The 27,103-nt window shown below is 48.2% G+C and overlaps 1 protein-coding gene across 1 annotated transcript; it reads left to right on the top strand.

Moving 5' to 3' along the window:
- Window positions 1–120: 120 nt before the first annotated feature.
- On the top strand, window positions 121–25,606 carry LOC121537267. The gene is made up of 16 exons (XM_041844944.1): window positions 121–209; window positions 297–502; window positions 666–754; window positions 848–934; window positions 1,438–1,579; window positions 7,800–8,011; window positions 8,238–8,376; window positions 8,481–8,608; window positions 8,760–8,954; window positions 9,186–9,348; window positions 23,925–24,049; window positions 24,184–24,290; window positions 24,429–24,571; window positions 24,771–24,984; window positions 25,192–25,332; window positions 25,426–25,606. The coding sequence occupies exons 1-16, from the start codon at window positions 121–123 to the stop codon at window positions 25,565–25,567; spliced, it is 2,322 nt and encodes a 773-aa protein (XP_041700878.1). The 3' UTR covers window positions 25,568–25,606.
- The last annotated feature ends 1,497 nt before the right edge of the window (window positions 25,607–27,103 follow it).

The following is a 27,103-nucleotide window of genomic DNA, read 5'->3' as shown; positions in this document are numbered from 1 at the left end:
TACAAACTGAAGTTATTGAGGGTCGATGCAGTAAGATGTAAGAGTTTAAAACCCTGTAAGTGTGCCTGGTGTGAGATAGTTATGTTTGTGTGATATTTGTATGACCAAGGTGATGGAGGAATGGAGAGCTCTGAGGCCAAGCATGATCACCAAGGCGCTGTACTCTCTGTGGACTCCTGCTCTGCCCTGCTCCTCTTTCTCAGCTGTGGGTAAGCATTATACTGTACACACACACATTCCTTTTTATGACACTACTGCTGCCACTATCCCGTCCTACATCTCCCTGTCTGTTTCAGAGCTGACTCCCTGATCAAGCTGTGGGATGAACAGCGCTCCCTGTTGGCTGAGGTGCAGCTGGACTACTCTTTGAGCTGTGCCTGTTTCCTCAACCCCCTGGGAGACCTGCTGGTAGGCTTCAGACTCAACCTCTTCAGACTGTCCCACCACCACCTGCTTCCCTCCGCCCTCAACAAGTCCTCCACCTCGCAGGCCTCGCTCACAGGTAAACAGGGGGAAAGACCAAGGGAACAGTCTTCTGCTTTAGTTTCTATACACCTACCCACTGATGGTTACATCCACCATCTTTGTTTGGTTCATCAAATTATTATTTTCTCTTTGAATACGACCATTGTTTTCTACATCAACTTTTTGTTTTCCTATTGCAGAATCATACATCTATGAGAATCCCTGCTTGACCTTTGATAATAAGAAGTTCAGGAAGGAGATGGATCCCATTGACATGGAAAATTACATTGTATGAATGAACCTCAGTATAACTGAATTATATTATTTAAATTACTATTTGTTATGTTTCCATGTCTTTATTCATGATGTTTTGCCTTTTCAGGAGCCTTACCTGGGGGTTGACTTCACTAGCCAGTTCACTCTTCAGCCACTAGAGGGCCCATATTTCTCTGAGGAGCATGAACAGGAGGTGGGGGAACTCTCTCTCTCTCTCTCTCTCTCTCTCTCTCTCTCTCTCTCTCTCTCTCTCTCTCTCTCTCTCTCTCTCTCTCTCTCTCTCTCTCTCTCTCTCTCTCTCTCTCTCTCTCTCTCTCTCTCTCTCTCTCTCTCTCTCTCTCTCTCTCTCTCTCTCTCTCTCTCTCTCTCTCTCTCTCTCTCTCTCTCTCTCTCTCTCTCTCTCTCTCTCTCTCTCTCTCTCTCTCTCTCTCTCTCTCTCTCTCTCTCTCTCTCTCTCTCTCTCTCTCTCTCTCTCTCTCTCTCTCTCTCTCTCTCTCTCTCTCTCTCTCTCTCTCTCTCTCTCTCTCTCTCTCTCTCTCTCTCTCTCTCTCTCTCTCTCTCTCTCTCTCTCTCTCTCTCTCTCTCTCTCTCTCTCTCTCTCTCTCTCTCTCTCTCTCTCTCTCTCTCTCTCTCTCTCTCTCTCTGCTATCTGTGTGTGTACACATTTATTTTGGGTTTTCTCTCTACGACTCAAAGTCCAGCGTGGATGAGATGATGCCAGCTCCCTCCCTGACATACCAGTCCCTGCCCAGTCCCATCTCCTCTCGGTCTGCCCTATCATTCAGAACCCTGCTCCTCACACCTGGACAGTCCACCACTGACCTCATACAGATCCTGGGTGAGACACAAGCCAGGGAGATATTTCAATCATACTTTTCTACATTTACATTTTAACATTTTAGTCATTTAGCAGACGCTGTTATCCAGAGCGACTTACAGTTATTACATTCATTTTAAGATAGCTAGGTGGGACAACCACATATCACAGTCGTTGTAAGTACACTTCTCAATAAAGTAGCTATCAGCAACAACAACAAAAGAAGAAAGAAAATAAAAATTAAATGTGTGAGTGTTAGTTCACGAAGGGGGCGCGGGGAGTTGGGGGGGGAGCTGGCTCCATCATTGGGGTGCCAGGACAGAGAAGAGCTTGGACTGGGCTGAGCGGGAGCTGCCCTCCCGTAGGCGTGGGAGGGCCAAGAGACCAGAGGTGGCAGAACGGAGTGCTCGGGTTGGGGTGTAGGGTTTGAGCACGTAGGCAAGCACCATTGTCTTGTAGTGGAGTCGAGCTTCGACTGGAAGCCAGTGGAGTGTGCGGAGGAGCGGGGTGACATTGTCACGAATTCCGCCGAGACTGCTCCTCCTCCTTGTTCGGGCAGGCTTCGGCGTTCGTCGTCCCCGGAGTACTAGCTGCTACCGTTTGATGTTCTCTATGTTTGTTTGGTTTTGTCTGTTTGGTGCACCTGTGTCTTATCACTTATTGATTATGTCACCTATAAGTTTCCTTTGGTTTTGTTTGTAGTTGTGTGTTGTTGTCAGCCTGTCCGTTGGGGTTTTGGATTTTGCTCTGGTGTATTTAAGTGTATTGACGCACTGTTTGCGCATCGCTTATATTTCGTGTTTTACGCACTGTTTGCGTATCGCTCGCCTCCGTTGTTTGAGGCCCGTTCTTTTTGTATTGTCATATTTCTGACTAGTAAAGTCTGTTGGACTAAGCTTCTGTGTCCTGCACCTGACTCCAACACCACATCCACTTCAAACACTGACAGAACAACACACCATCAATGGAGTCAGCAGGAGCAGCGGCGGCGACCGAGTCGCTGGAGGATCGGGTCAGCTGCCAGGACGCCAGGATCCAGCAACTCGGCTCCACCATGCAGGAGGTCATGAACACCCTGCGCCGATGGGAAAGGGGAGGCGTGCCCACACCTCCTCCTACATTATCACCACCATCGGCCAGTCCCACCAGACCGGTTCCGGAATCCAGTGGGATTCGGCTCTCGCTCCCGAGGGCGTATGATGACACAGCAGCCAGGTGTCAGGGGTTCCTCCTTCAGGTGGAACTCTACCTGGCCACCATACACCCGGCGCCCTCGGGATACGAGAGCGTGTCCGCCCTCATCTCCTCATCTCCTGTCTCTCTGGCAAGGCGTTGGAGTGGGCCAACGCCGAATGGAGGGGAATAGACGCCGCCACCATCAGCTACGCGGAGTTCTCCCGCCGCTTCAGGGCTGTTTTCGATCACTCTCCTGAGGGTAAAGCGGCGGGGGAGCGTCTGTTCCACCTCCGACAGGGGAAGAGGAGCGCACAGGATTTCGCCCTGGATTTCCGGACTCTAGCGGCGGATGCGGGGTGGAATGAGAGGGCCCTCATCGACCACTATAGGTGTAGCCTGCGAGAGGACGTTCGTCGAGAGCTGGCCCGCAGGGACACCAATCTGTCCTTTGACCAGTTAGTGGACATGTCCATCCGTCTGGATACCCTGCTGGCCACCCGCGGACGTCCCGAGATGGGGCCGTCCATTCCATTCCCCAGCACCTCCGAGCCGAGCCCAATGGAGCTCGGGGGTCCTGGCGCTAGAGGGAGAAGGAGAGAGAATCCGAGGGGGGCCGTCCCCTGCACCAGCTGTGGCCGTGGAAGACACACTGCGGCTAGGTGCTGGGGAGGGTCTCCAGGGAATTGGGACAACAGGTCGCGCACTGGAGAGTCATTTCAGGTGAGTAGGCGCCCCACTCACCCAGAGCTCTCTGTTGTTCACTTTTGTATACCTGTAGTATTTCCTCAGGTTGCATCTCATTCCCAGCATAAGGCGCTAGTCGATTCAGGCGCAGCTGGGAATTTTATTGATCGGAAATGTTGTTCTAGGTTAAGGATTCCCCTCCTGCCCGTTGATGCACCCTTTCCTGTCCATGCCCTAGATAGCCGCCCGTTGGGGTCTAGATTGATTAGGGAAGTCACAGCGCCACTAAAGATGAAGACGCAGGGGGGTCATGAGGAGATTATTCAGTTGTACCTAATTGACTCTCCTGCGTATCCCGTGGTGCTGGGGCTTCCTTGGTTAGTCACCCATGACCCCACCATTTCGTGGCAACAGAGGGCTCTCAAGGAATGGTCTGGCCAGTGTGTTGGGCGATGTCTAGGTGTTTCCGTGGGGGCGACCACGGTGGAGAGTCCGAACCAAGTGCCCGCAATGCACATTCCCCCTGAGTATGAGGATTTGGCACTCGTGTTCAGCAAGACGAGGGCGACACGATTGCCACCTCATAGGCAGGGAGATTGTGCGATAAACCTCCAGACAGGTGCGGCACTTCCGCGGAGCCATGTGTATCCTCTGTCTCAAGAGGAGACGGCGGCTATGGAGACATACATAGCTGAGTTCCTGAAACAGGGATACATACGGCCCTCCACTTCCCCTGCGTCCTCGAGTTTCTTTTTTGTGAAGAAGAAAGATGGAGGTTTGCGCCCGTGTATTGATTATCGTAGTCTCAATCAGATCACTGTGAAATACAGTTACCCTCTTCCTCTGATTGCGAGTATGACTGAATCATTACGCGGGGCGCGGTTCTTCACAAAACTGGATCTCAGGAGCGCTTATAACTTGGTGCGCATTAGGGAGGGGGATGAATGGAAGACAGCATTTAGTACCACCTCAGGTCATTATGAGTATCTTGTTATGCCATAGGGGTTAATGAATGCTCCTTCAGTCTTCCAATCATTTGTGGACAAGATCTTCCGGGACCTGCATGGGCAGGGAGTGGTAGTGTACATTGACGACATCTTAGTGTACTCTGCTACACGTGCCGAGCATGTAGCCCTGGTACGCCGAGTGTTGGGTAGACTGTTGGAGCATGACTTGTATGTCAAGGCAGAGAAATGTCTGTTTTTCCAGGAGTCCATCTCCTTCTTGGGTCATCGGTTGTCCGCGTCAGGGGTGAAGATGGAGATTGACCGTGTGTCAGCCGTGCGTAACTGGCAAAGCCCAACCACTGTGAAAGAGGTGCAGCAGTTTTTGGGTTTTGACAATTACTACCGGAGGTTTATCCGGGGTTTTGGACAGGTAGCAGCTCTCATTACTTCCCTGCTGAAGGGGGGCCCGGTGCGTTTGCAGTGGTCAGCTGAGGCGGACAGGGCGTTTTGTAAACTGAAAGACCTGTTCACCTCGGCTCCGGTGCTGGCGCACCCGGACCCCGCTTTAGCGTTCCAGGTAGAAGTGGACGCGTCAGAGGCCGGTATTGGGGCAGTACTGTCGCAACGCTCAGGCACGCCACCTAAGCTCCGTCCCTGCGCTTTCTATTCTAAGAAGCTCAGCACGTAATTATGACGTAGGGGACAGGGAGCTGTTAGCCGTGGTTCAAGCCCTAAAGGTGTGGAGGCATTGGCTTGAGGGGGCTCAACACCCTTTTCTCATTCTGACCGACCATCGTAACCTGGAGTACATCCGGGCAGCTAGGAGATTAAACCCTCGTCAGGCTAGGTGGAACATGTTCCTGACCCGGTTCGTTTTTAAGATCACTTACATCCCTGGGTCCCAGAACGGTAAGGCAGATGCCCTGTCCCGGCGGTATGACACAGAGGAGAGGTCCATTGAGCCCACTCCCATACTGCCGGAGTCTTGTCTGGTGGCACCGGTGGTATTGGAGGTCGATGCGGAAATTGAGCGGGCGTTACGCACCGACCCTATTCCCCCAGAGTGTCCAGTTGGTCGGACGTACGTGCCGCTCGAGGTCCGTGATCGGCTCATTTATTGGGCTCATACGTCACCCTCCTCTGGACATCCAGGTATTGGCCGGACAGTGCACTGCCTTAGTGTTAAATACTGGTGGCCAACATTGGCTAAGGACGTGAGGGTTTATGTCTCCTCCTGCTCGGTGTGCGCTCAGTGTAAGGCGCCTAGACACCTGCCCAGGGGGAAGTTACAACCCCTGCCCGTTCCACAACGGCCGTGGTCTCACCTCTCGGTGGACTTTGTCACGGACCTTCCCCCCTCCCAGGGGAATACCACTATTCTGGTCGTTGTGGATCGGTTCTCTAAGTCCTGTCGTCTCATTCCTATGCCGGGTCTCCCTACTGCCCTACAGACCGCTGAGGCTTTGTTCACCCACGTCTTCCGGCACTACGGGGTTCCCGAGGATATAGTGTCTGATCGGGGTCCCCAGTTCACCTGTCTGGAGGGCGTTCATGGAACGCTTGGGGGTCTCGGTTAGCCTTACCTCGGGTTACCACCCGGAGAGTAATGGGCAGGTGGAGAGAGTAAACCAGGATGTGGGTAGGTTTCTGAGATCCTATTGCCAGGGCCGGCCGGAGGAGTGGTCGGGGTATATCCCCTGGGCAGAGATGGCTCAGAACTCTCTCCGCCACTCCTCTACTAACCTGACCCCTTTTCAGTGTGTGTTAGGTTATCAGCCGGTTCTGGCACCATGGCATCAGAGCCAGATCGAGGCTCCTGCGGTGGATGAGTGGTTTCGGCGCTCGGAGGAGACGTGGAATGCTGCCCACGTCCATCTGCAGCGGGCCATCCGCAGGCAGAAGGCGAGCGCCGACCTCCACCGCAGTGAGGGTCCAGTCTACGCCCCTGGAGATCGAGTCTGGCTCTCGACTCAAAACCTGCCCCTTCGCCTGCCCTGCCGGAAGCTTGGCCGGCGGTTTGTGGGGCCATTTAAAGTCCTGAGGAGATTGAATGAGGTGTGTTACAGGTTGCAACTGCCCAATGACTATCACATTAACCCCTCATTCCATGTGTCTCTCCTCAGGCCGGTGGTAGCTGGTCCACTCCAGGAGAGTGAGATAAGGGAGACCCCTCCGCCCCCACTGGACATCGAGGGGGCTCCGGCGTACTCAGTCCGGTCCATCGTGGATTCGAGACGTCGGATGGGGGGTCTACAATATCTCGTGGAGTGGGAGGGGTACGGTCCGGAGGAACGGTGCTGGGTGCCTCGGAGGGACATTTTAGATCCATCCCTCCTTACTGAGTTCCATCGTAGTCATCCTACGCGCCGTGCTCCACGTCCTCCTGGCCGTCCCCGAGGCCGGGGTCGGCGCACGGCTGGAGCCGCGCGTCAAGAGGGGGGTACTGTCACGAATTCCGCCGAGACTGCTCCTCCTCCTTGTTCGGGCAGGCTTCGGCGTTCGTCGTCCCCGGAGTACTAGCTGCTACCGTTTGATGTTCTCTATGTTTGTTTGGTTTTGTCTGTTTGGTGCACCTGTGTCTTATCACTTATTGATTATGTCACCTATAAGTTTCCTTTGGTTTTGTTTGTAGTTGTGTGTTGTTGTCCGCCTGTCCGTTGGGGTTTTGGATTTTGCTCTGGTGTATTTAAGTGTATTGACGCACTGTTTGCGCATCGCTTATATTTCGTGTTTTACGCACTGTTTGCGTATCGCTCGCCTCCGTTGTTTGAGGCCCGTTCTTTTTGTATTGTCATATTTCTGTCTAGTAAAGTCTGTTGGACTAAGCTTCTGTGTCCTGCGCCTGACTCCAACACCACATCCACTTCAAACACTGACAGACATAGATAGTGTTTTACATGTATATCTTGTATTACAAATAGCTTCAATTCTCTTTCAGTAGTTTATTCAGAGGTACACTTTAAAGCCGTATTTCATTTTCAGACTCTATGGTCAAACTATGGTTGGGCTCTCCATTTATGATTCATAAACAGATACTTTAATGATAGACCAACGCCTTACCATTGATGTGGCACAGTAGAGAGTATCCAAAACATGAGCGCCAGTCCAATGCTGTCATTACAGTAAACCCCAGGAAGGCTTCACAGACCTCCAGCATGTGGAACTACTCACTGACAGCACAACCATCTCTCCATCTGCAACACATCAATTAGATAGTCAAAGATGGGTGTTTGAGCAGGCCCAACTGTGTACGGTATGCACAACTGTGGAGCTACAAACTTTTGAGTTGAGCACACCAATCCCTCATTCGAGCTGTGGAAGACAGCAGCAGTCATTTCACTCTGTTGTCAGACACTTTGATGTTACGAAAGATAATGATGAGAATGATGAATCTTTGTTTACTATAACTTTGCAGTGTTTTTTCCCCTCTGCAGCACAAGATCAGTTATTGAGGCAGCAGTCTCCCCAACCTGCTGAGTCCACCCAAGAGTTGGTCCAATCAGAGGAAACCGAATCCTGGGAGGTCCAATCAGACATACTAGAGACGGCTGCTGCATGGAGCGTCCAATCAGACCGCATTACAATAGAGTGTCCAGACTCTCCGAAAGAGGAACACCCTTCCACATTTCTTAAACCATCAGTCACAGTACTACCACTATTTCCTTTTTACTATCAGGATAATAATCATTACCAAAACGACAGTATTTCTTAATGAAGGAGCGTTGTGTAATCAGATGTGCCAGATTTCTTGTACTCCATGTTACATTTCTTTGGCACTGTTAGATTGTTAGATCCTAGCCTCAAGGGCATTGGCCTGTGTGTGGAGCAGAGTTGAGGTAATGTTAGGCCTAACTTATCACAACATTTGGCAGATATCCCCACCACCAGTTTCAGTGGAGAACGTTGTGCCGATATTTGTGCCAACCAGCATCGTGAAGGAGCCGTCTGCCTCACGCTTCGCCAACATTTGCATCACCATCCCCGACATCCACAGACCCACCGTGAAGATAGGTTGATGTCTGCCCTCTTTCTTTCAAGGCTGTCCATCAGCATTATGTCCTAAATGTTTTAATTGCAAAACTGAAATCTGAACTATGCTTTGTATGGTCCCACAGCTGTTCCCAGACCACCGCCTCTTCCTGTTACAGCTCCCCCAGCTGCAGAGGTCAGACGGCAGCAGTGCCCTGAGTCACAGGCTCCCCCTCCCCTCCCCACAGAGGCCACAAAAGCTCCCCCTACACAGGTCATGTCAGCTCCATACCCTGGTCCTTTGTTATGGCTATTACACTCTACTACACATTCAGTGTTTTTTTTTATCACTGACATTGTGTTTAAGGTTTAAGGCAGGTATTAAGATTTTCAAATTGGTTTTCAAATCGCTATCATCTGGTCAGGTTCCTCGGAAAGCTAGGCAGCCTGTGGTCTCCCGCCTCCATACCTCACCAGGGACAGTCAGAGGGAGCCAGACTGCTGTTGTCTCTAAGAGCAGGCCCAGAGAGAGCACATCTGACCTGAGACAGCCCTCTCAGGGGCCTCAGAGGAGAGCAAGCTCTTATAGGCCACCTGCAGCCAAAGGTCAAAAGGTCAAGGTAGATAAGACAGCACAACCAGTAATAATGCTTACATTACATGAGTTAATAGTTGTGATGACTTAAAAGTAATAGATACGCTTGCAGAGTGTACCTTATCAACTGTAAATATCAATTTATTTTCCAGGATAAGCCACAACATCATTCTTATTGTGCTGCAAAAAATGCTTGTTAGATGTACTGTATGTGCCTGTTACCTTGATCTCTGTCTAAATGTTGTTTTGTGAGCAGCAGAAGGAGAGTGAGGATAGGACTCCCAAAAAGACAACCTCTGCATCTAGGAGAGAGTCCAGCCACACCCCCAGCTCTGTACCTGACAGAAGACCCAGCACTCTGCCCATTAGATTAGCCAGCCCTGTGGCTGACCCACCCCCCAGCCACACCCTTACCTCAGGTAAAGCACCCATCAAAGCTCACACTGACTCAGGTAACATACACTATATACAGTACCAGTCAAAAGTTTGGACACACCTACACATTCAAGGATTTCTCTTTATTTTAACAAATCTCCAATTTGGACTCCAGACCAAAGGACAGGTTTCCACCAGTCTAATGTCCATTGCTCATGTTTCTTGGTCCAAGCAAGTATTTTCTTCTTATTGGTGTCCTTTAGTAGTGGTTTCTTTGCAGCAATTCGACCATGAAGGCCTGATTCACACAGTCTCCTCTGAACAGTTGATTTTGAGATGTGTCTGTTATTTGAACTCTGTGAAGCATTTATTTGGGCTGCAATGCTAAGCGTCGCCTGGAGTGGTGTAAAGCTCGCCGCCATTGGACTCTGGAGCAGTGGAAACGTGTTCTCTGGAGTGATGAATCACGCTTCATCATCTGGCAGTCCGACTGACAAATCTGGGTTTGGCGGATGCCAGGAGAAAGCTACCTGCCCCAATGCATAGTTCCAACTGTTTGGTGGAGGAGGAATAATGGTCTGGGGCTGTTTTTCATGGTTCGGCTATGCCCCTTAGTTCCAGTGAAGGGAAATCTTAACACTACAGCGTACAATGACATTCTAGACGATTCTGTGCTTCCAACTTTGTGGCATCAGTTTGGGGAAGGCCCTTTCCTGTTTCAGCATGACAATGCCCCTGTGCACAAAGCAAGGTCTATACAGAAATGGCTTGTTGAGATCGGTGTGGAAGAATTTGACTGGCCTGCACAGAGCCCTGACCTTAACCCCATCGAACACCTTTGGGATGAATTGAAACGCCGACTGCGAGCCAGGCCTAATTGCCCAACATCAGTGCCCGACCTCACTAATGCTCTTGTGGCTGAATGGAAGCAAGTCCCTGCAGCAATGTTCCAACATCTAGTGGAAAGCCTTCGCAGAAGAGTGGAGGCTGTTATAGCAGCAAAGGGGGGACCAACTCCATATTAATGCCCATGATTTTAGAATGAGATGTTTGACGAGCAGGTGGCCACATACTTTTTGTCATGTAGTTTAGTTTATTAGGATCCCCATTAGCTACTGCACATGCAGCAGCTACTGTTCCTGGGGTCCACGTAGAGTGTACAAATACATGACAAAGTGTCACGCCCTGACTCTAGGGACTCGTATTTGTTGAGTCAGGGTGTGTATTTTCTGTGTCGTGTTGTGCTATGTTGATTGTCTATGTTTAGATCTAGTATGTGTAGATCTATGTTGGCCGGTGTGGTTCCCAATCAGAGGCAGCTGTAGCTCGTTGTCTCTGATTGGGGACCATACTTAGGTAGCCTATTGGCACTAGTGGGTTGTGGGATCTTGTTCCGTGTGAGGTATGTTACTTGTCTACCTTGGACTTCACATTTCGTTTGTTGTTTTGTCGTGGTGTTTATTCTATATAAATAAACATGTATGCATATCACGCTGTGCCTTGGTCCGTCCCGTCTATAAACGATCGTGACAGAAGATCCCACCAGACCTGAACCAAGCAGTGTGCCGAGGAGAGAGGATGGACTTGGGAGGAGATGAGCGAGAGTCTGGCGAGAGGGATGGAGGCCATGATCACGGGGGAGAGACAATCCCCCAAAAAACATTTTGGGGGGCACACGGTGTGGACGACAAGGCAGCAGGAGGCCGCGATAGGGCGGTTACGCTGGTTAGCAGAGGAGGCCACCAGATTAGGGGGGTCATTGGTTCAGAGGGAGCAGAAGGAAAGTGTAGAGGCATGGCGAGAGGAGCTGGTTAGGCAGCAGAAGGAGCGGGGGTTAATGAAGGAACCCAGTCCCGCTCCTCGCACCAATCAAGTGGTGCGTGTCGCCAGTCCGGTCCGGCCCGTTCCTGCTCCCCGCACTAAGCCAGTGGTGCGTGTTCCCAGTACGGTTCGGCCCGTTCCTGCTCCTCGCATCAAGCCTGTGGTGCGCGTCGCCAGCCCGGTCCGGCCTGTTCCTGTCCCTCGCACCAAGCCAGTGGTGCGCGTCGCCAGCCCGGTCCGGCCTGTTCCTGTCCCTCGCACCAAGCCAGTGGTGCGCGTCGCCAGCCCGGTCCGACCTGTTCCTGCCCCTCGCACCAAGCCAGTGGTGCGCGTCGCCAGCCCGGCCCGGCCTGTTCCTGCTCCCCGCACCAAGCCAGTGGTGCGCGTCGCTAGTCCAGTACGGCCCGTTCCTGCTCCCCGCACTAAGCCAGTGGTGCGTGTTCCCAGTACGGTTCGGCCTGTTCCTGTCCCTCGCACCAAGCCAGTGGTGCGCGTCGCTAGTCCAGTACGGCCCGTTCCTGCTCCCCGCACTAAGCCAGTGGTGCGTGTTCCCAGTACGGTTCGGCCTGTTCCTGTCCCTCGCACCAAGCCAGTGGTGCGCGTCGCTAGTCCAGTACGGCCTGTTCCTGCTCCCCGCACTAAGCCAGTGGTGCGTGTTCCCAGTACGGTTCGGCCTGTTCCTGTCCCTCGCACCAAGCCAGTGGTGCGCGTCGCCAGCCCAGCCCGGCCTGTTCCTGCCCCTCGCACCAAGCCAGTGGTGCGTGTGTCCAGTCCGGCACGGCCCGTGCCTGTTCCACCGGTGCCTGGTCCGGCACCGGTCAGCTGCTCCACTCCGGAGCCAGAGCAATCCGCTCCACCGGGGTCTAGTCCAGCTCCGGTCAGCGGCTCCACTCCGGAGCCAGAGCAGTCCGCTCCACCGGTGCCTGATCCAGCTCCGGTCAGCGGCTCCACTCCGGAGCCAGAGCAATTCGATTCACCGGTGCCTGATCCAGCTCCGGTCAGCAGCTCCACTCCGGAGCCAGAGCAGTTCATTCCACCGTCGTCGGGTCCAGCTCCAGTCAGCGGTTCCAGTCCAGACCCAGACGTCAGCCCCTCTCCAGGTTCGGGGTCTCCCACACCAGGGTCCAGACAGGGCTTGGTACGTCGTGGGAGGAAGGAGAGGGGAAGCAGCGCGCCGAGGTCCAGACCAGACCAGGGGCGCAACAGGGAGGTGGAGAGTAAGTGGTGGTCACAACCGGAGCCGGATCCGCCTCCGAGGCGGAGTGCCCACCCGGCCCCTACCCTGTTATGTTTATGTGGCGCGGTCGGAGTCCGCACCTTTGGGGGGTGGGTACTGTCACGCCCTGACTCTAGGGACTCGTATTTGTTGAGTCAGGGTGTGTATTTTCTGTGTCGTGTTGTGCTATGTTGATTGTCTATGTTTAGATCTAGTATGTGTAGATCTATGTTGGCCGGTGTGGTTCCCAATCAGAGGCAGCTGTAGCTCGTTGTCTCTGATTGGGGACCATACTTAGGTAGCCTATTGGCACTAGTGGGTTGTGGGATCTTGTTCCGTGTGAGGTATGTTATTTGTCTACCTTGGACTTCACGTTTCGTTTGTTGTTTTGTCGTGGTGTTTATTCTATATAAATAAACATGTATGCATATCACGCTGCGCCTTGGTCCGTCCCGTCTATAAACGATCGTGACACAAAGTACAGAACAGTCATTGACTTTATATAAACACATACCAAATAATAATAATAAAACAAAATAAAATTAGAGTTATATATTGGAAAGACACCAAGAGACAGCATAAATAATATTTACACACTATACATATTCATATTATTTTATACAGTTAAATTAGATCTTTAGAAAGGAGATGTGCTGTGATACAATACATGTTTTGTGTATCTGTTTTTTAAAGCTAAACTGAGTAACCTCGGGTGGCAGAGCATTCCACGATGACATGGCTCTATACGTAACTGAGTGACGCATTAAATCTGTTTTTGGTTTGGGTACAGTGAAGAAACCCATAGTGGCGTGTCTGGTGGAGTATGTATATATGTTGCAAATACATTATACAAGTGGTTAGGCATTTTCAACACACAAATGTTTCTTAAAAAGACTAGAAGAGAAATAGTCAATTTCTCCTCAACCCTCAACCATGAAAGACTATCATGCATGTTGTTGATGTTAGTTCTATGTGTGCAGTTAAGGGCAAGGCATGCTGCTTTGTTTTGAGCCAGCTGCAACTTTGCTAGGTCTTTCTTTGCTGCACCTGACCATGTTACATTTACATTACATTTACATTTTAGTCATTTAGCAGACACTCTTATCCAGAGCGACTTACAGTTAGTGAATGCATACATGTTTGTTTTTTCATACTGTGGCCCCCCGTGGGAAACAAACCCACATCCCTGCCGGCCAAACCCTCCCCTACCTTGGACGACGCTGGACCAATTGTGCGCCGCCCATGGGTCTCCCGGTCGCGGCTGGCTGTGACAGAGCCTGGACTGTGTTACCAGACAGTAATCAAGATGGGACAAGATCAGAGCCTGAACTAGTACAGTTGATCTTTGTGTCAAAAACGCAGAAGATCTTTTTATAACAGACATACCTCTCCCCATCTCCACAACAACTTTGTCAATATCAATCAATCAATTTTTCAATCAATTTTATTTTATATAGCCCTTCTTACATCAGCTAATATCTCGAAGTGCTGTACAGAAACCCAGCCTAAAACCCCAAACAGCTAGTAATGCAGGTGTAGAAGCACGGTGGCTAGGAAAAACTCCCTAGAAAGGCGAAAACCTAGGAAGAAACCTAGAGAGGAACCAGGCTATGAGGGGTGGCCAGTCCTCTTCTGGCTGTGCCGGGTGAAGATTATAACAGAACCATGCCAAGATGTTCAAAAATGTTCATAAGTGACAAGCATGGTCAAATGACTTGACCATGATAACTGGTCAATATGACTTGACCATGATAACTGACTATCCAATGTTACTCCTAGAAGTTCAATTTCTTCAACTTGTTCAGTGGTCACACCCTTTATGCACAACTACAGTTGAAGTTTAGGTCTAATATAATGCTTTGAACCAAATACAATGCTGTTGGTTTTAGATGTATTTTAGACCAGTTTATTGTTAATTACCCATTCTGATACTGACTGTAACTCCTTGCTAAGAGTCTCAGTGAGCTCACTGCCTGTAGGTGCTGATGTGTAGAGTGTACAATCATCAGCATACTTAGTCATTTTAGCTTCTTCTAAGACAAGTGGCAAATCATTTATAAAAATAGAGAAGAGTAACGACCCAAGGCAACTGCCATGAGGGATACCGAACTGTACATACAGTATCTGATGTTAGAGAAGCTTCCATTGAAGAATACTCTCTGAGTTCTTTTGGATAAGTAACTCTCCAACCATGTGATGGCAGGTGATGTAAAGCCATAACACGTTAGTTTTTTCAATAACAAATTATGATTAATAACATAAAAGGCTGCACTGAAATCTAACAATACATCTCCAACTATCATCTTATTATCCATGTATTTTAGCCAATCATCAGTCATCGGAGTCAGTGCAGTACAAGTTGAGTGGCCTTCACTATATGCATGCTGAAAGTCAGTAGTTAGCTTGTTCTTTGAAAAATAGTATTGTATTTGTTCAAACACAATTTTGGCCATTAGTTTACTAAGAATGGGCAGCAAACTGATTGATCGGCTGTTAGTGCCAGCAAAGGGTGCTTTACTATTTTTAGGTAGTGGAATTACTTTAGCTTCCTTCCACGCCTTTGGACACACCCACTCCTTTAGGCATAGTGACCTAGGTACTGTATGTATAACAACACATTGTACTCCACACACAGAATGTAGCCAAGAGTTTGAGGCAGGGAGGACAAGTGTCCAGCAGAGGAATAGTGATTGTCTCGACAGACTCATTCAAGCAGGAGGAACAGAGGGACAGAAATACTCTTGGAGAATCTGAGGATGTGGGAAGTGGAGAGGAAGAGGTAGAGAGAGTGGAAGAAGAATGTGATGGGAGGAATGAGGATGGGGTTACGGTAGAGGAGGAAATGAATGGGAGGGACAAAGAAGAGGGCAAGGTATATGGAACACCTGAGGAAGCATTGGAGGAAGAGGAAGTACAAGAGGAAGAATGGAAAGGAGAGGATATGTTTTACAATGGTGATGTGGAAGAGCGGAACAAAGCTGAAGAGTGGGATGGTAGACCTAAGGGAGAGGGCAAGACATAAGAAAGGCCCAAAGATGGAGTGAAGAAAGGGGACAGATCAGATGATGAAACAAAAGCATTTTCAACAGAGGGGGAAGAAGCTTGGAGCACAGAGGCTTACCCTGATGTAAGTTCACAAACTTAGTGTAAGATGTAAGTTCAGAAACAACCATTAGAGAGATTTGCTTTAGAAAGTAGATACAGTCAAACAGATTCAGTTAAAACACTCATATTTACTATTCAAAACCCAAACATAAATAGTCACACTCCAGTGAAATACTTCAGTGGAGAATGCATGGGGATATAAAGCATGTGTTAGGAATTGTATGCATGATATTGTCGTGGAAATTCTTACACAGGGACACAAAGTCTATCTTAAATGAATCATCCTTTATTATCAGCACGTTGGAGAGGTTCTAACCAACTCAATGCACCATAGTACACATATCAATCAGGAGCTCTGCTGGGGCAGTCCCAGCAGTTGTCTTATATATGGCTATACACAGACAAGATATATTTGCATGATTTAGCATAATTAATGCATCATTACCGTTTTGTTTCTTTCATGTGACTGACCAATACCTCACAAGGCTTCTTCTCTCTAAGCTGAGACCTTGAAATTGAGATATCGTTCATTCTCAAAGCAAAGGTCTGGGCGTACTGCCAAATTGCAGCTACTGATAGTGAGGATTCGTTCAGTCAATCACTTGCATGAACACAGAAAACGGTTATTAGAAAAGCACATGAATAGAACACAGAAATTAGTTATTAGAAAAGCACAAACATAAAGAATGTCCAGCACAATATGTTTCAGTGCAGCATTTACTTGCCATCATTAAATGCTTAACAGCAGAAAGGAAGAATTATTCATCCTTGGTGCTGTTAATGGGTCAACAAAGCTATTTTTACACTCCAGTAATCTATTGCAATCTACTGTAGAGATAGCCTGCAGAGCTCTATCATACTTTCCAGGTCTGTGCCCAAACAGTTTGAGCTTCTACTTCAAAAAATCCACCTTTCCAGAAATAAGTATCTCACTGTTGCCGCTTACTACAGACCCCCCTCAGCACCCAGTTGTGCCCTGGACACCATATGTGAATTGCTTGCCCCCCATCTATCCTCAGAGTTCGTACTGCTTGGTGACCTAAACTGGGATATGCTTAACACCCCGGGCGTCCTACAATCTAAACTAGATGCCCTCAATCTCACACAAATTATCAAGGAACCTACCAGGTACAACCCTAAATCCGTAAACATGGGCACCCTCATAGATATCATCCTAACTAATTTACCCTCTAAATACACCTCCGCTGTCTTCAACCAGGATCTCAGCGATCATTTTTTACATTTTACATTTTAGTCATTTAGCAGACGCTCTTATCCAGAGCGACTTACAGTTAGTGAGTGCATACATTATATATATATATTTTTTTATATATATATTTTTTTTACTGGCCCCCGTGGGAATTGAACCCACAACCCTGGCGTTGCAAACGCCATGCTCAACCAACTGAGCTACATCCCTGCCGGCCATTCCCTCCCCTACCCTAGACGACGCTGGGCCAATTGTGCGCCGCCCCATGGGTCTCCCGGTCGCGGCCGGCTACGACAGAGCCTGGATTCGAACCAGGATCTCTAGTGGCACAGCTAGCACTGCAATACAGTGCCTTAGACCACTGCGCCACTCGGGGTTCACCGATCACTGCCTCATTGCCTGCGTCCATAATGGGTCGGCGGTCAAACGACCACCCCTCATCACTGTCAAATGCTCCCTAAAACACTTCAGCGAGCAGGCCTTTCTAATTGACCTGGCCCGGGTATCCTGGATGGATATTGACCTCATTCCGTCAGTAGAGGATGCCTGGATGTTCTTCAAAAGTGCTTTCCTCTCCATCTTAAATAAGCATGCCCCATTAAAAAAATTCAGAACTAAGAACAGATATAGCCCCAGGTTCACCCCAGACTTGACTGCCCTTGACCAGCACAAAAACATCCTGTGGCGTACTGCATTAGCATCGAACAGCCCCCGTGATATGCAACCTTTCAGGGAAGTCAGGAACCAATATACACAATCAGTTAGGAAAGCAAAGGCTAGCTTTTTCAAACAGAAATGTGCATCCTGTAGCACTAACTCCAAAAAGTTTTGGGACACTGTAAAGTCCATGGAGAATAAGAGCACCTCCTCCCAGCTACCCACTGCACTGAGGCTAGGAAACACTGTCACCACCGATAAATCTACAATAATCGACCTGGCCAAGGCTTTTGACTCTGTCAATCACCGCATTCTTATTGGCAGACTAAATAGCCTTGGTTTCTCAAATGACTGCCTCGCCTGGTTCACCAACTACTTCTCAGATAGAGTTCAATGTGTCAAATCGGAGGGCCTGTTGTCTGGACCTCTGGCAGTCTCTATGGGGGTGCCACAGGGTTCAATTCTCGGGCCGACTCTATTCTCTGTGTATATCAATGATGTCGCTCTTGCTGCTGGTGACTCTCAGATCCACCTCTATGCAGACAGCACCGTTTTGTATACATCTGGCCCTTCATTGGACACTGTGTTAACAAACCTCCAAACGAGCTTCAATGGCATACAACACTCCTTCCGTGGCCTCCAACTGCTCTTAAAAGCTAGTAAAACTAAATGCATGCTCTTCAATCGAACGCTGCTTGCACCCGCCCGCCCGACTAGAATCACTACTCTCGGCGGGTCTGACTTAGAATATGTGGACAACTACAAATACTTAGGTGTCTGGTTAGACCGTAAACTCTCCTTCCAGACTCACATTAAGCATCTCCAATCCAAAGTTAAATCTATAATCGGCTTCCTATTTTGCAACAAAGCCTCCTTCACTCATGCTGCTAAACATGCCCTCGTAAAACTTTTTTTTCTTTCTTTTTTTTATTATCCTACCGATCCTTGACTTCGGCGATGCAATTTACAAAATAGCTTTCAACACTCTTGTAGTCTATCACAGTGCCATCCGTTTTGTCACCAAAGCATCTGCCTCTAACCCTAGGAAGCTCTTTGCCACCTTCTCCTCCCTGCTGAATCCTCCCCCCCCTCTCTCTCTGTGGATGACTTCGTCAACCATTTTGAAAAGAAGGTTGATGACATCCGATCCTCGTTTGTTAAGTCAAATGACACCGCTGGTCCTGCTCACACTGCCCTACCCTATGCTTTGACTTCTTTCTCCCCTCTCTCGCCAGATGAAATCTTGCGACTTGTGACGGCCGGCCGCCCAACAACCTGCCCGCTTGACCCTATCCCCTCCTCTCTTCTCCAGACCATTTCCGGAGACCTTCTCCCTTACCTCACCTCGCTCATCAACTCATCCTTGACCGCTGGCTATGTCCCTTCCGTCTTCAAGAGAGCGAGAGTTGCACCCCTTCTCAAAAAACCTACACTCGATCCCTCCGATGTCAACAACTACAGACCAGTATCCCTTCTTTCTTTTATCTCCAAAACTCTTGAGCGTGCCGTCTTTAGCCAACTCTCTTGCTATCTCTCTCAGAATTACCTTCTTGATCCAAACCAGTCAGGTTTCAAGACTGGTCATTCAACTGAGACTGCTCTTCTCTGTGTCACGGAGGCTCTCCGCACTGCTAAAGCTAACTCTCTCTCCTCTGCTCTCGTCCTTCTAGACCTATCTGCTGCCTTTGATACTGTGAACCATCAGATCCTCCTCTCCGCCCTCTCCAGTTGGGCATCTCCGGCGCGGCTCACTCTTGGATTGCGTCCTACCTGACAAGTCGCTCCTACCAGATGGTGTGGCGAGAATCTGTCTCCGTACCACGTGCTCTCACCACTGGTGTCCCCCAGGGCTCAGTTCTAGGCCCTCTCCTATTCTCGCTATACACGAAGTCACTTGGCTCTGTCATATCCTCACATGGCCTCTCCTATCATTGCTACGCAGACGACACACAATTAATCTTCTCCTTTCCCCCTTCTGATAACCAGGTGGCGAATCGCATCTCTGCATGTCTGGCAGACATATCAGTGTGGATGACGGATCACCACCTCAAGCTGAACCTCGGCAAGACGGAGCTGCTCTTCCTCCCGGGGAAGGACTGCCCGTTCCATGATCTTGCCATCACGGTTGACAACTCCGTTGTGTCCTCCTCCCAGAGTGCAAAGAGCCTTGGCGTGACCCTGGACAACACCCTGTCGTTCTCCGCTAACATCAAGGCGGTGACCCGATCCTGTAGGTTCATGCTCTACAACATTCGCAGAGTACGACCCTGCCTTACACAGGAAGCGGCACAGGTCCTAATCCAGGCACTTGTCATCTCCCGTCTGGATTACTGCAACTCGCTGTTGGCTGGGCTCCCTGCCTATGCCATTAAACCCCTACAACTCATCCAGAACGCCGCAGCCCGTCTGGTGTTCAACCTTCCCAAGTTCTCTCACCTCACCCTGCTCCTCCGCACACTCCACTGGCTTCCAGTTGAAGCTCGCATCTGCTACATGACCATGGTGCTTGCCTACGGAGCTGTGAGGGGAACGGCACCTCTGTACCTTCAGGCTCTGATCAGTCCCTACACCCAAACGAGGGCATTGCGTTCATCCACCTCTGGCCTGCTGGCCCCCCTACCTCTGCGGAAGCACAGTTCCCGCTCAGCCCAGTCAAAACTGTTCGCTGCTCTGGCACCCCAATGGTGGAACAAGCTCCCTCACGACGCCAGGACAGCGGAGTCATTCACCACCTTCCGGAGACACTTGAAACCCCACCTCTGTAAGGAATACCTGGGATAGGATAAAGTAATCCTTCTACCCCCTCTTACCCCACCCCAAAAAAATTATAAATAAATAAATATTGTAAAGTGGTTGTCCCACTGGCTATCATAAGGTGAATGCACCAATTTGTAAGTCGCTCTGGATAAGAGCGTCTGCTAAATGACGAAAATGAAAATGTCTGTACGCTCTCGTTGTCTGGCCCTCACTACATATTCGTCGCCAAACCCACTGGCTCCAGGTCATCTATAAATCACTTTTAGGCAAATCCCGCCTTATCTTAGATCATTGGTCACCATAGCAACACCCACCCGTAGTATGCGTTCCATTAGGTATATCTCACTGGTCATCCCCAAAGCCAACACCTCCTTTGGACGCCATTCCTTCCAGTTCTCTGCTGCAAATGACTGGAACGAACTGCAAACATTTCTGAAGCTGGAGACACTTACAGTGAGGGAAAAAAGTATTTGATCCCCTGCTGATTTTGTATGTTTGCCTACTGACAAAGAAATGATCAGTCTATAATTTTAATGGTAGGTTTATTTGAACAGTGAGAGACAGAATAACAACAAAAAAATCCAGAAAAACGCATGAAAGAAATGTTATAAATTGATTTGCATTTTAATGAGGGAAATAAGTATTTGACCCCCTCTCAATCAGAAAGATTTCTGTCTCCCAGGTGTCTTTTATACAGGTAACGAGCTAAGATTAGGAGCACACTCTTAAAGGGAGTGCTCCTAATCTCAGCTTGTTACCTGTATAAAAGACACCTGTCCACAGAAGCAATCAATCAATCAGATTCCAAACTCTCCACCATGGCCAAGACCAAAGAGCTCTCCAAGGATGTCAGGGACAAGATTGTAGACCTACACAAGGCTGGAATGGGCTACAAGACCATCGCCAAGCAGCTTGGTGAGAAGGTGACAACAGTTGGTGCGATTATTCACAAATGGAAGAAACACAAAAGAACTGTCAATCTCCCTCGGCCTGGGGCTCCATGCAAGATCTCACCTCGTGGAGTTGCAATGATCATGAGAACGGTGAGGAATCAGCCCAGAACTACACGGGAGGATCTTGTCAATGATCTCAAGGCAGCTGGGACCATAGTCACCAAGAAAACAATTGGTAACACACTACGCCCTGAAGGACTGAAATCCTGCAGCGCCCGCAAGGTCCCCCTGCTCAAGAAAGCACATATACAGTGCCGTCTGAAGTTTGCCAATGAACATCTGAATGATTCAGAGGAGAACTGGGTGAAAGTGTTGTGGTCAGATGAGACCAAAATCGAGCTCTTTGGCATCAACTCAACTCGCCGTGTTTGGAGGTGGAGGAATGCTGCCTATGACCCCAAGAACACCATCCCCACCGTCAAACATGGAGGTGGAAACATTATGCTTTGGGGGTGTTTTTCTACTAAGGGGACAGGACAACTTCACCGCATCAAAGGGACGATGGACAGGGCCATGTACCGTCAAATCTTGGGTGAGAACCTCCTTCCCTCAGCCAGGGCATTGAAAATGGGTCGTGGATGGATATTCCAGCATGACAATGACCCAAAACACACGGCCAAGGCAACAAAGGAGTGGCTCAAGAAGCAGCACATTAAGGTCCTGGAGTGGCCTAGCCAGTCTCCAGACCTTAATCCCATAGAAAATCTGTGGAGGGAGCTGAAGGTTCGAGTTGCCAAATGTCAGCCTTGAAACAGTAATGACTTGGAGAAGATCTGCAAAGAGGAGTGGATCAAAATCCCTCCTGAGATGTGTGCAAACCTGGTGGCCAACTACAAGAAACATCTGACCTCTGTGATTGCCAACAAGGGTTTTGCCACCAAGTACTAAGTCATGTTTTGCAGAGGGGTCAAATACTTATTTCCCTCATTAAAATGCAACTCAATTTATAACATTTTTTACATGCGTTTTTCAGGATGTTTTTGTTGTTATTCTTTCTCTCACTGTTCAAATAAACCTACCATTAAAATTATAGACTGGTCATGTCTTTGTCAGTGGGCAAACGTACAAAATCAGCAGGGGATCAAATAATTTTTTCCCTCACTGTATCTCCCTCACTATCTTTAAGCATCAGTTGTCAGAGCAGCTTACTGATCACTGCACCTGTACACAGCCCATCTGTAATTAGCCCACCCAACTACCTCATCCCTATATTGTTATTTACATTGTTATTTATTTTGCTAATTTGCACCCCAGTATCTCTATTTGCACATCATCTTCTGCACATCTATCACTCCAGTGTTAATACTAAATTGTAATTATTTTGCACTATGGCCTATTTATTGCCTTACCTCCATAACTTACTACATTTGCACACACTGTATATAGATGTTCTATTGTGTTATTGACTGTACGTTTTGTTTTTGTTTATTCCATATGTAACTCTGTGTTGTTGTTGTTTTTATCACACTGCTTTGCTTTATCTTGGTCAGGTCGCAGTTGTAAATGAGAACTTGTTCTCAACTGGCTTACCTGGTTAAATAAAGGTGAAATAAAAAAAATAAAAAAAAATAATTGGTGGTTTACAATATAAAATGACTAATCACGCTAGACAAGTGCCTCAGCTGTAACATTGAAACAAATGACAAAACTTTGTGTAAATATTCGAAAAGGCTATCATAGAAATTAACTATTTATCAATATATTATACACTACCAGTCAAAAGTTTGGACACACCTACTACTCATTCCATTTTTTACATTGTAGAATAAAAGTGAAGACATCAAAACTATGAAATAACACATATGGAATCATGTAGTAACCAAAAAAGTGTTAAATAAATCAAAATACATTTTATATTTGAGATTCTTAAGTAGCCACCCTTTGCCTTGATGACAGCTTTGCACACTCTTGGCATTCTCTCAACCAGGTAGTCACCTGGAATGCATTTCAATTAACTGGTGTGCCTTCTTAAATGTTAATTTGTGGAATTTCTTTCCTTCTTAATGCATTTGAGCCAATCAGTTGTGTTTTGACAAGGTAGGGGGGTATACAGAAGATAGCCCTAGTTGGTAAAAGACCAAGTCCATATTATGGCAAAAACAGCTCAAATAAGAAAAGAGAGACGACAGTCCATCATTACTTTAAGACATGAAGGTCAGTCAATACGGAACATTTCAAACACTTTGAACGTTTCTTCAAGTGCAGTCGCAAAAACCATCAATCGCTATGATGAAATTGGCTCTCATGAGGACCGCCACAGGAATGGAAGACCCAGAGTTACCTCTGCTGCAGAGGATAAGTTTATTAGAGTTACCAGCCTCCGAAATTGCAGCCCAAATATATGCTTCACTGAGTTCAAGTAACAGACACATCCCAACATCAACTGTTCAGAGGGGACTGTGTGAATCAAGCCTTCATGGTCGAATTGCTGCAAGAAACCACTACTAAAGGACACCAATAAGAAGAAGAGACCTGCTTGGGCCAAGAAACACAAGCAATGGACATTTGTCTGGAGACCAAATTGGAGGTTTTTGGTTCAAACCATTATTTACTTAAAGGGATACTTCAGGATTTTGGCAAATAGGCCCTTTATCTACTTCCAGAGTCAGATGAACTTGTTGATACCATTTTAATGTCTCTGTGTCCTGTATGAAGGAAGTTAGAGGTAGTTTGGATTCGTACCATGTCACTAGAATTGCAAAATTCATATGATATCATACAAATTGCCAAAATCGTAACATATCACACGAAATGGATGACATAGTACACAATTGGATGATGTAGTACACAAAAAAAAGGTACCACTTTTGGCTTGTGAGCACCACTTTCAAAACTAACGGCTGAAATTATACAACAGTTAGAGAGTGCATCTTTAACACTAAAGTATGTATTTGGTATTAGGCAGGAGTATCAGGTTCCCGAGTCCCTCCGAAGGCCCAGATATGACCATAGTGGATGTGTCTTTACTCCCATCAATCACACAACATCAGATGTCCTCTACTTTAGTGAAGGTCAACACAGATAAGGTGGGTGACAAAAACAATAGCTTTTACCACTATAATTCTATCATAGATTTCTATTCTATGTGTAATGCATATTATTTCTCACCATTATATCATAGATTTCTATTCTATGTGTAATGTATATTTCTCACCATTAGAGATCTGCCAAAGACCGAGCCAAGAAAGGCAGGAGGACACGGAGGCACTCTGCTTTACGTCAGTTGGGGAACAGTGTTGAGAGCTGGATAGAGAAGGAGCTCCTGAGGTGAGGAAGCTGATGCATGTATTACAGTAGTGTGTTTGTAAGTGAATGTCCATATTTCAAAACAATTTAATCAGATACATTTACTAATCATTTACAACTATATGTCACTAACTCGTTCCCCTGCTTGGCCAATCCTAGACATGAGTACCTGCAGAAGGTGCAAAGAGAGAGAACCCAGCGGGCCCATGAGAGTAGAGGGGACCTGGAGCTCCAGCGCCTCCAGCAGTGGGTCAACCAGGCCCACCACACCCGCTGTTGGAGTGCCCACCCTGGGGGCTACGGTGAGGCAACATGCTGCTGAACCATGGTTCATTTACAGCACTCCCATTCACAGTATTGCTCAGATTTACACACATTGGCCCAACACTGCCTTTTATGATTATCATGCAATATAGTTACTCTAACACTATTATTAACACTCTCACATTCATTCTTCTAACATATGTATCCTTTGTCCTGTCCTCTACCATTTTTTGTCAGAGAGGCATATATTTGACGCTCTAGGATCTAGGCAATGTGAGCAGGGTAGGTACCTGAGGACATGCCCCACCATCCAGCTCCATAATGGGGGTACCCCCCCCAGTCACCTGCCTCCCCCCAGTCACGCTGCATCTCCACCCCTGGTCTCACCCTGCCACCCCACAGCCAAAACCCTGCATCAGGCCTGGGACTCCAAGGAAGATCAGCCTTACAGGTAAGAGCTGTGACTATGAAACACATTTCCTTCCATTGGACATGTGTTTAGCTCAGTAGGTGATATAATGTGTATCATAGGCCTTGTAGGCACCGTCTCTTATGCTTACTGTACTTTTATTAAGTACTGTATGTGAGTACAGTAATGCCACATCAGTGTTGGTGTGTGCTGTATGTGTGTGCTGAAATCTGCTGTTGTCCACCTTAGGCTCCCGATGTCTCATTTCTCTCTGTCGCGGACCATGGAGCACAAGCCTGTGACTAGGGAGGATCTATGGGAGGTGGACAGAAAGGCAGGCATTCTCCTGCTCCAGAGACCCAACTCTGGAAATTCTATCCCCAGCAAAGGGTGAGGGCAAAAAAAGACAATTAGTATACACTTTTTGTTACACTGATGGCATTGATGTGTGTTGCCCTTTTGTGTGTTCCATCTTCTCTGCAGACGCTACACCATGGCCAAGGCCCTCCCTATACTTGTCAAGCATCCCAACTCACAACTTGAAGAAAGGCTACTGAGGGACTGCTTCCCTAAACACTACCGTGCTCTATTGGTCAAATCTACTTCCCCCACACTCCTACTGTGAAGACGCTGCACAATATAAGCCTAACCTACCTCACCTACAGTGCATTCGGAAAGTATTCAGACCCCTTGACTTTTTCCACATTTTGTTACGTTACAGCCTTATTCTAAAATGGATTAAATTGTTTTTTCCCTCATCAATCTACACACAATACCCCATAATGACAAAGCAAAAACAGGTTTTTATAAATTTTTGCAAATGTATTACAAATTACAAACTGAAATATCACATTTACATAAGTATTCAGAGCCTTTACTCAGTACTTTGTTGACGCACCTTTGGCAGCGATTACAGCCTTGAGTCTTCTTGGGTATGACGCTACAAGCTTGGCACACCTGTATTTGGGGAGTTTCTCCCATTCTCCGGACTAGTCTCCCAGTCCCTGCGCTGAAAAACATCCCCACAGCATGATGCTGCCACCACCATGCTTCACCATAGGGATGGTGGCAGGTTTCCTCCAGATGTGACGCTTGGCATTCAGGCCTAAGAGTTCAGTCTTGGTTTCATCAGACCAGAGAATCTTGTTTCTCATGGTCTGAGAGTCTTTAGGTGCCTTTTGGCAAACTCCAAGCGGGCTGTCATGTGCCTTTTACTGAGGAGTGGCTTCCGTCTGGCCACTCTACCATAAAGTTCTGATTGGTGGAGTGCTGCAGAGATAGTTGTCCTTCTGGAAGGTTCTCCCATCTCCACAGAGGAACCCTAGAGCTCTGTCAGAGTGACCATCGGGTTCGTGGTCACCTCCCTGACCAAGGCCCTTCTCATTTTACATTTTAGTCATTTAGCAGACGCTCTTATCCAGAGCGACTTACAGTTAGTGAGTGCATACATTTTTCATACTCAGAAGGAGGCACTGCAGGAGGCCCTCAGGGAGAGGGAGTCAGTGGTTGCACGGAGAAAGGAGCTGGCCAGACAACAGAAGGAGCTGAGAGAGGAATTAACCCTCCAGCAGCAGAGAACTCAGTCCTTAGAGCAGAGGCTGGCGGAGCCAGGTTTAGCATAGCCAACTCCCCGCACTCGCTTTGAGGAGCATGTGACCATACAGGCACCAGGCTATGCGCCGGCCTCCCATGTCCAAAATGTCTTCCCCACCTGTGTCCAGCTTGTCTGTTCCTCCTGGCCACGCTGCTTGGTCCGTTGGTGGTGGGATCTTCTGTCACGTTCGTTGAGTAAAGGATTGGACCAAGGTGCAGCGTGGTATGCGTACATGTTTAATTATGAAGTAAACACACGACAAAACAACAAACACAACGTAACGTGACGTTTTAATGGGCTACACATAAACAAGCCAAACCAGAAACAAGATCCACACAACATAGGTAGGCAACATGGCTGCCTAAGTATGATCCCCAATCAGAGACAACGATCGACAGCTGCCTCTGATTGGGAACCACACCCGGCCAACATAGAAATACAAAATCTAGATGAACACATAGATATTCACACCCTGACCAAACCAACTAGAGATCTCTATGTCAGGGCGTGACAGGGTGTGCACAACCGCAAGCTACTGCGGCCCCTCATGATGAGTTCAGATTTTTT

Source organism: Coregonus clupeaformis, chromosome 24 (assembly GCF_020615455.1).
Source record: "Coregonus clupeaformis isolate EN_2021a chromosome 24, ASM2061545v1, whole genome shotgun sequence".
Classification (NCBI taxonomy): Eukaryota; Metazoa; Chordata; class Actinopteri; order Salmoniformes; family Salmonidae; genus Coregonus; species Coregonus clupeaformis.
This window is presented reverse-complemented; position numbering and strand designations above follow the sequence as displayed.

Coding starts and splice junctions, on each gene's coding strand:
- LOC121537267 (XM_041844944.1), top strand. CDS start 121: ATGGAGAGCTCTGAGGCCAAGCATGATCACCAAGGCGCTGTACTCTCT. Junction 8,955..9,185: donor CCAAAGGTCAAAAGGTCAAG/GTAGATAAGACA, acceptor TTTTGTGAGCAG/CAGAAGGAGAGTGAGGATAG. Junction 24,050..24,183: donor TGAAGGTCAACACAGATAAG/GTGGGTGACAAA, acceptor TCTCACCATTAG/AGATCTGCCAAAGACCGAGC.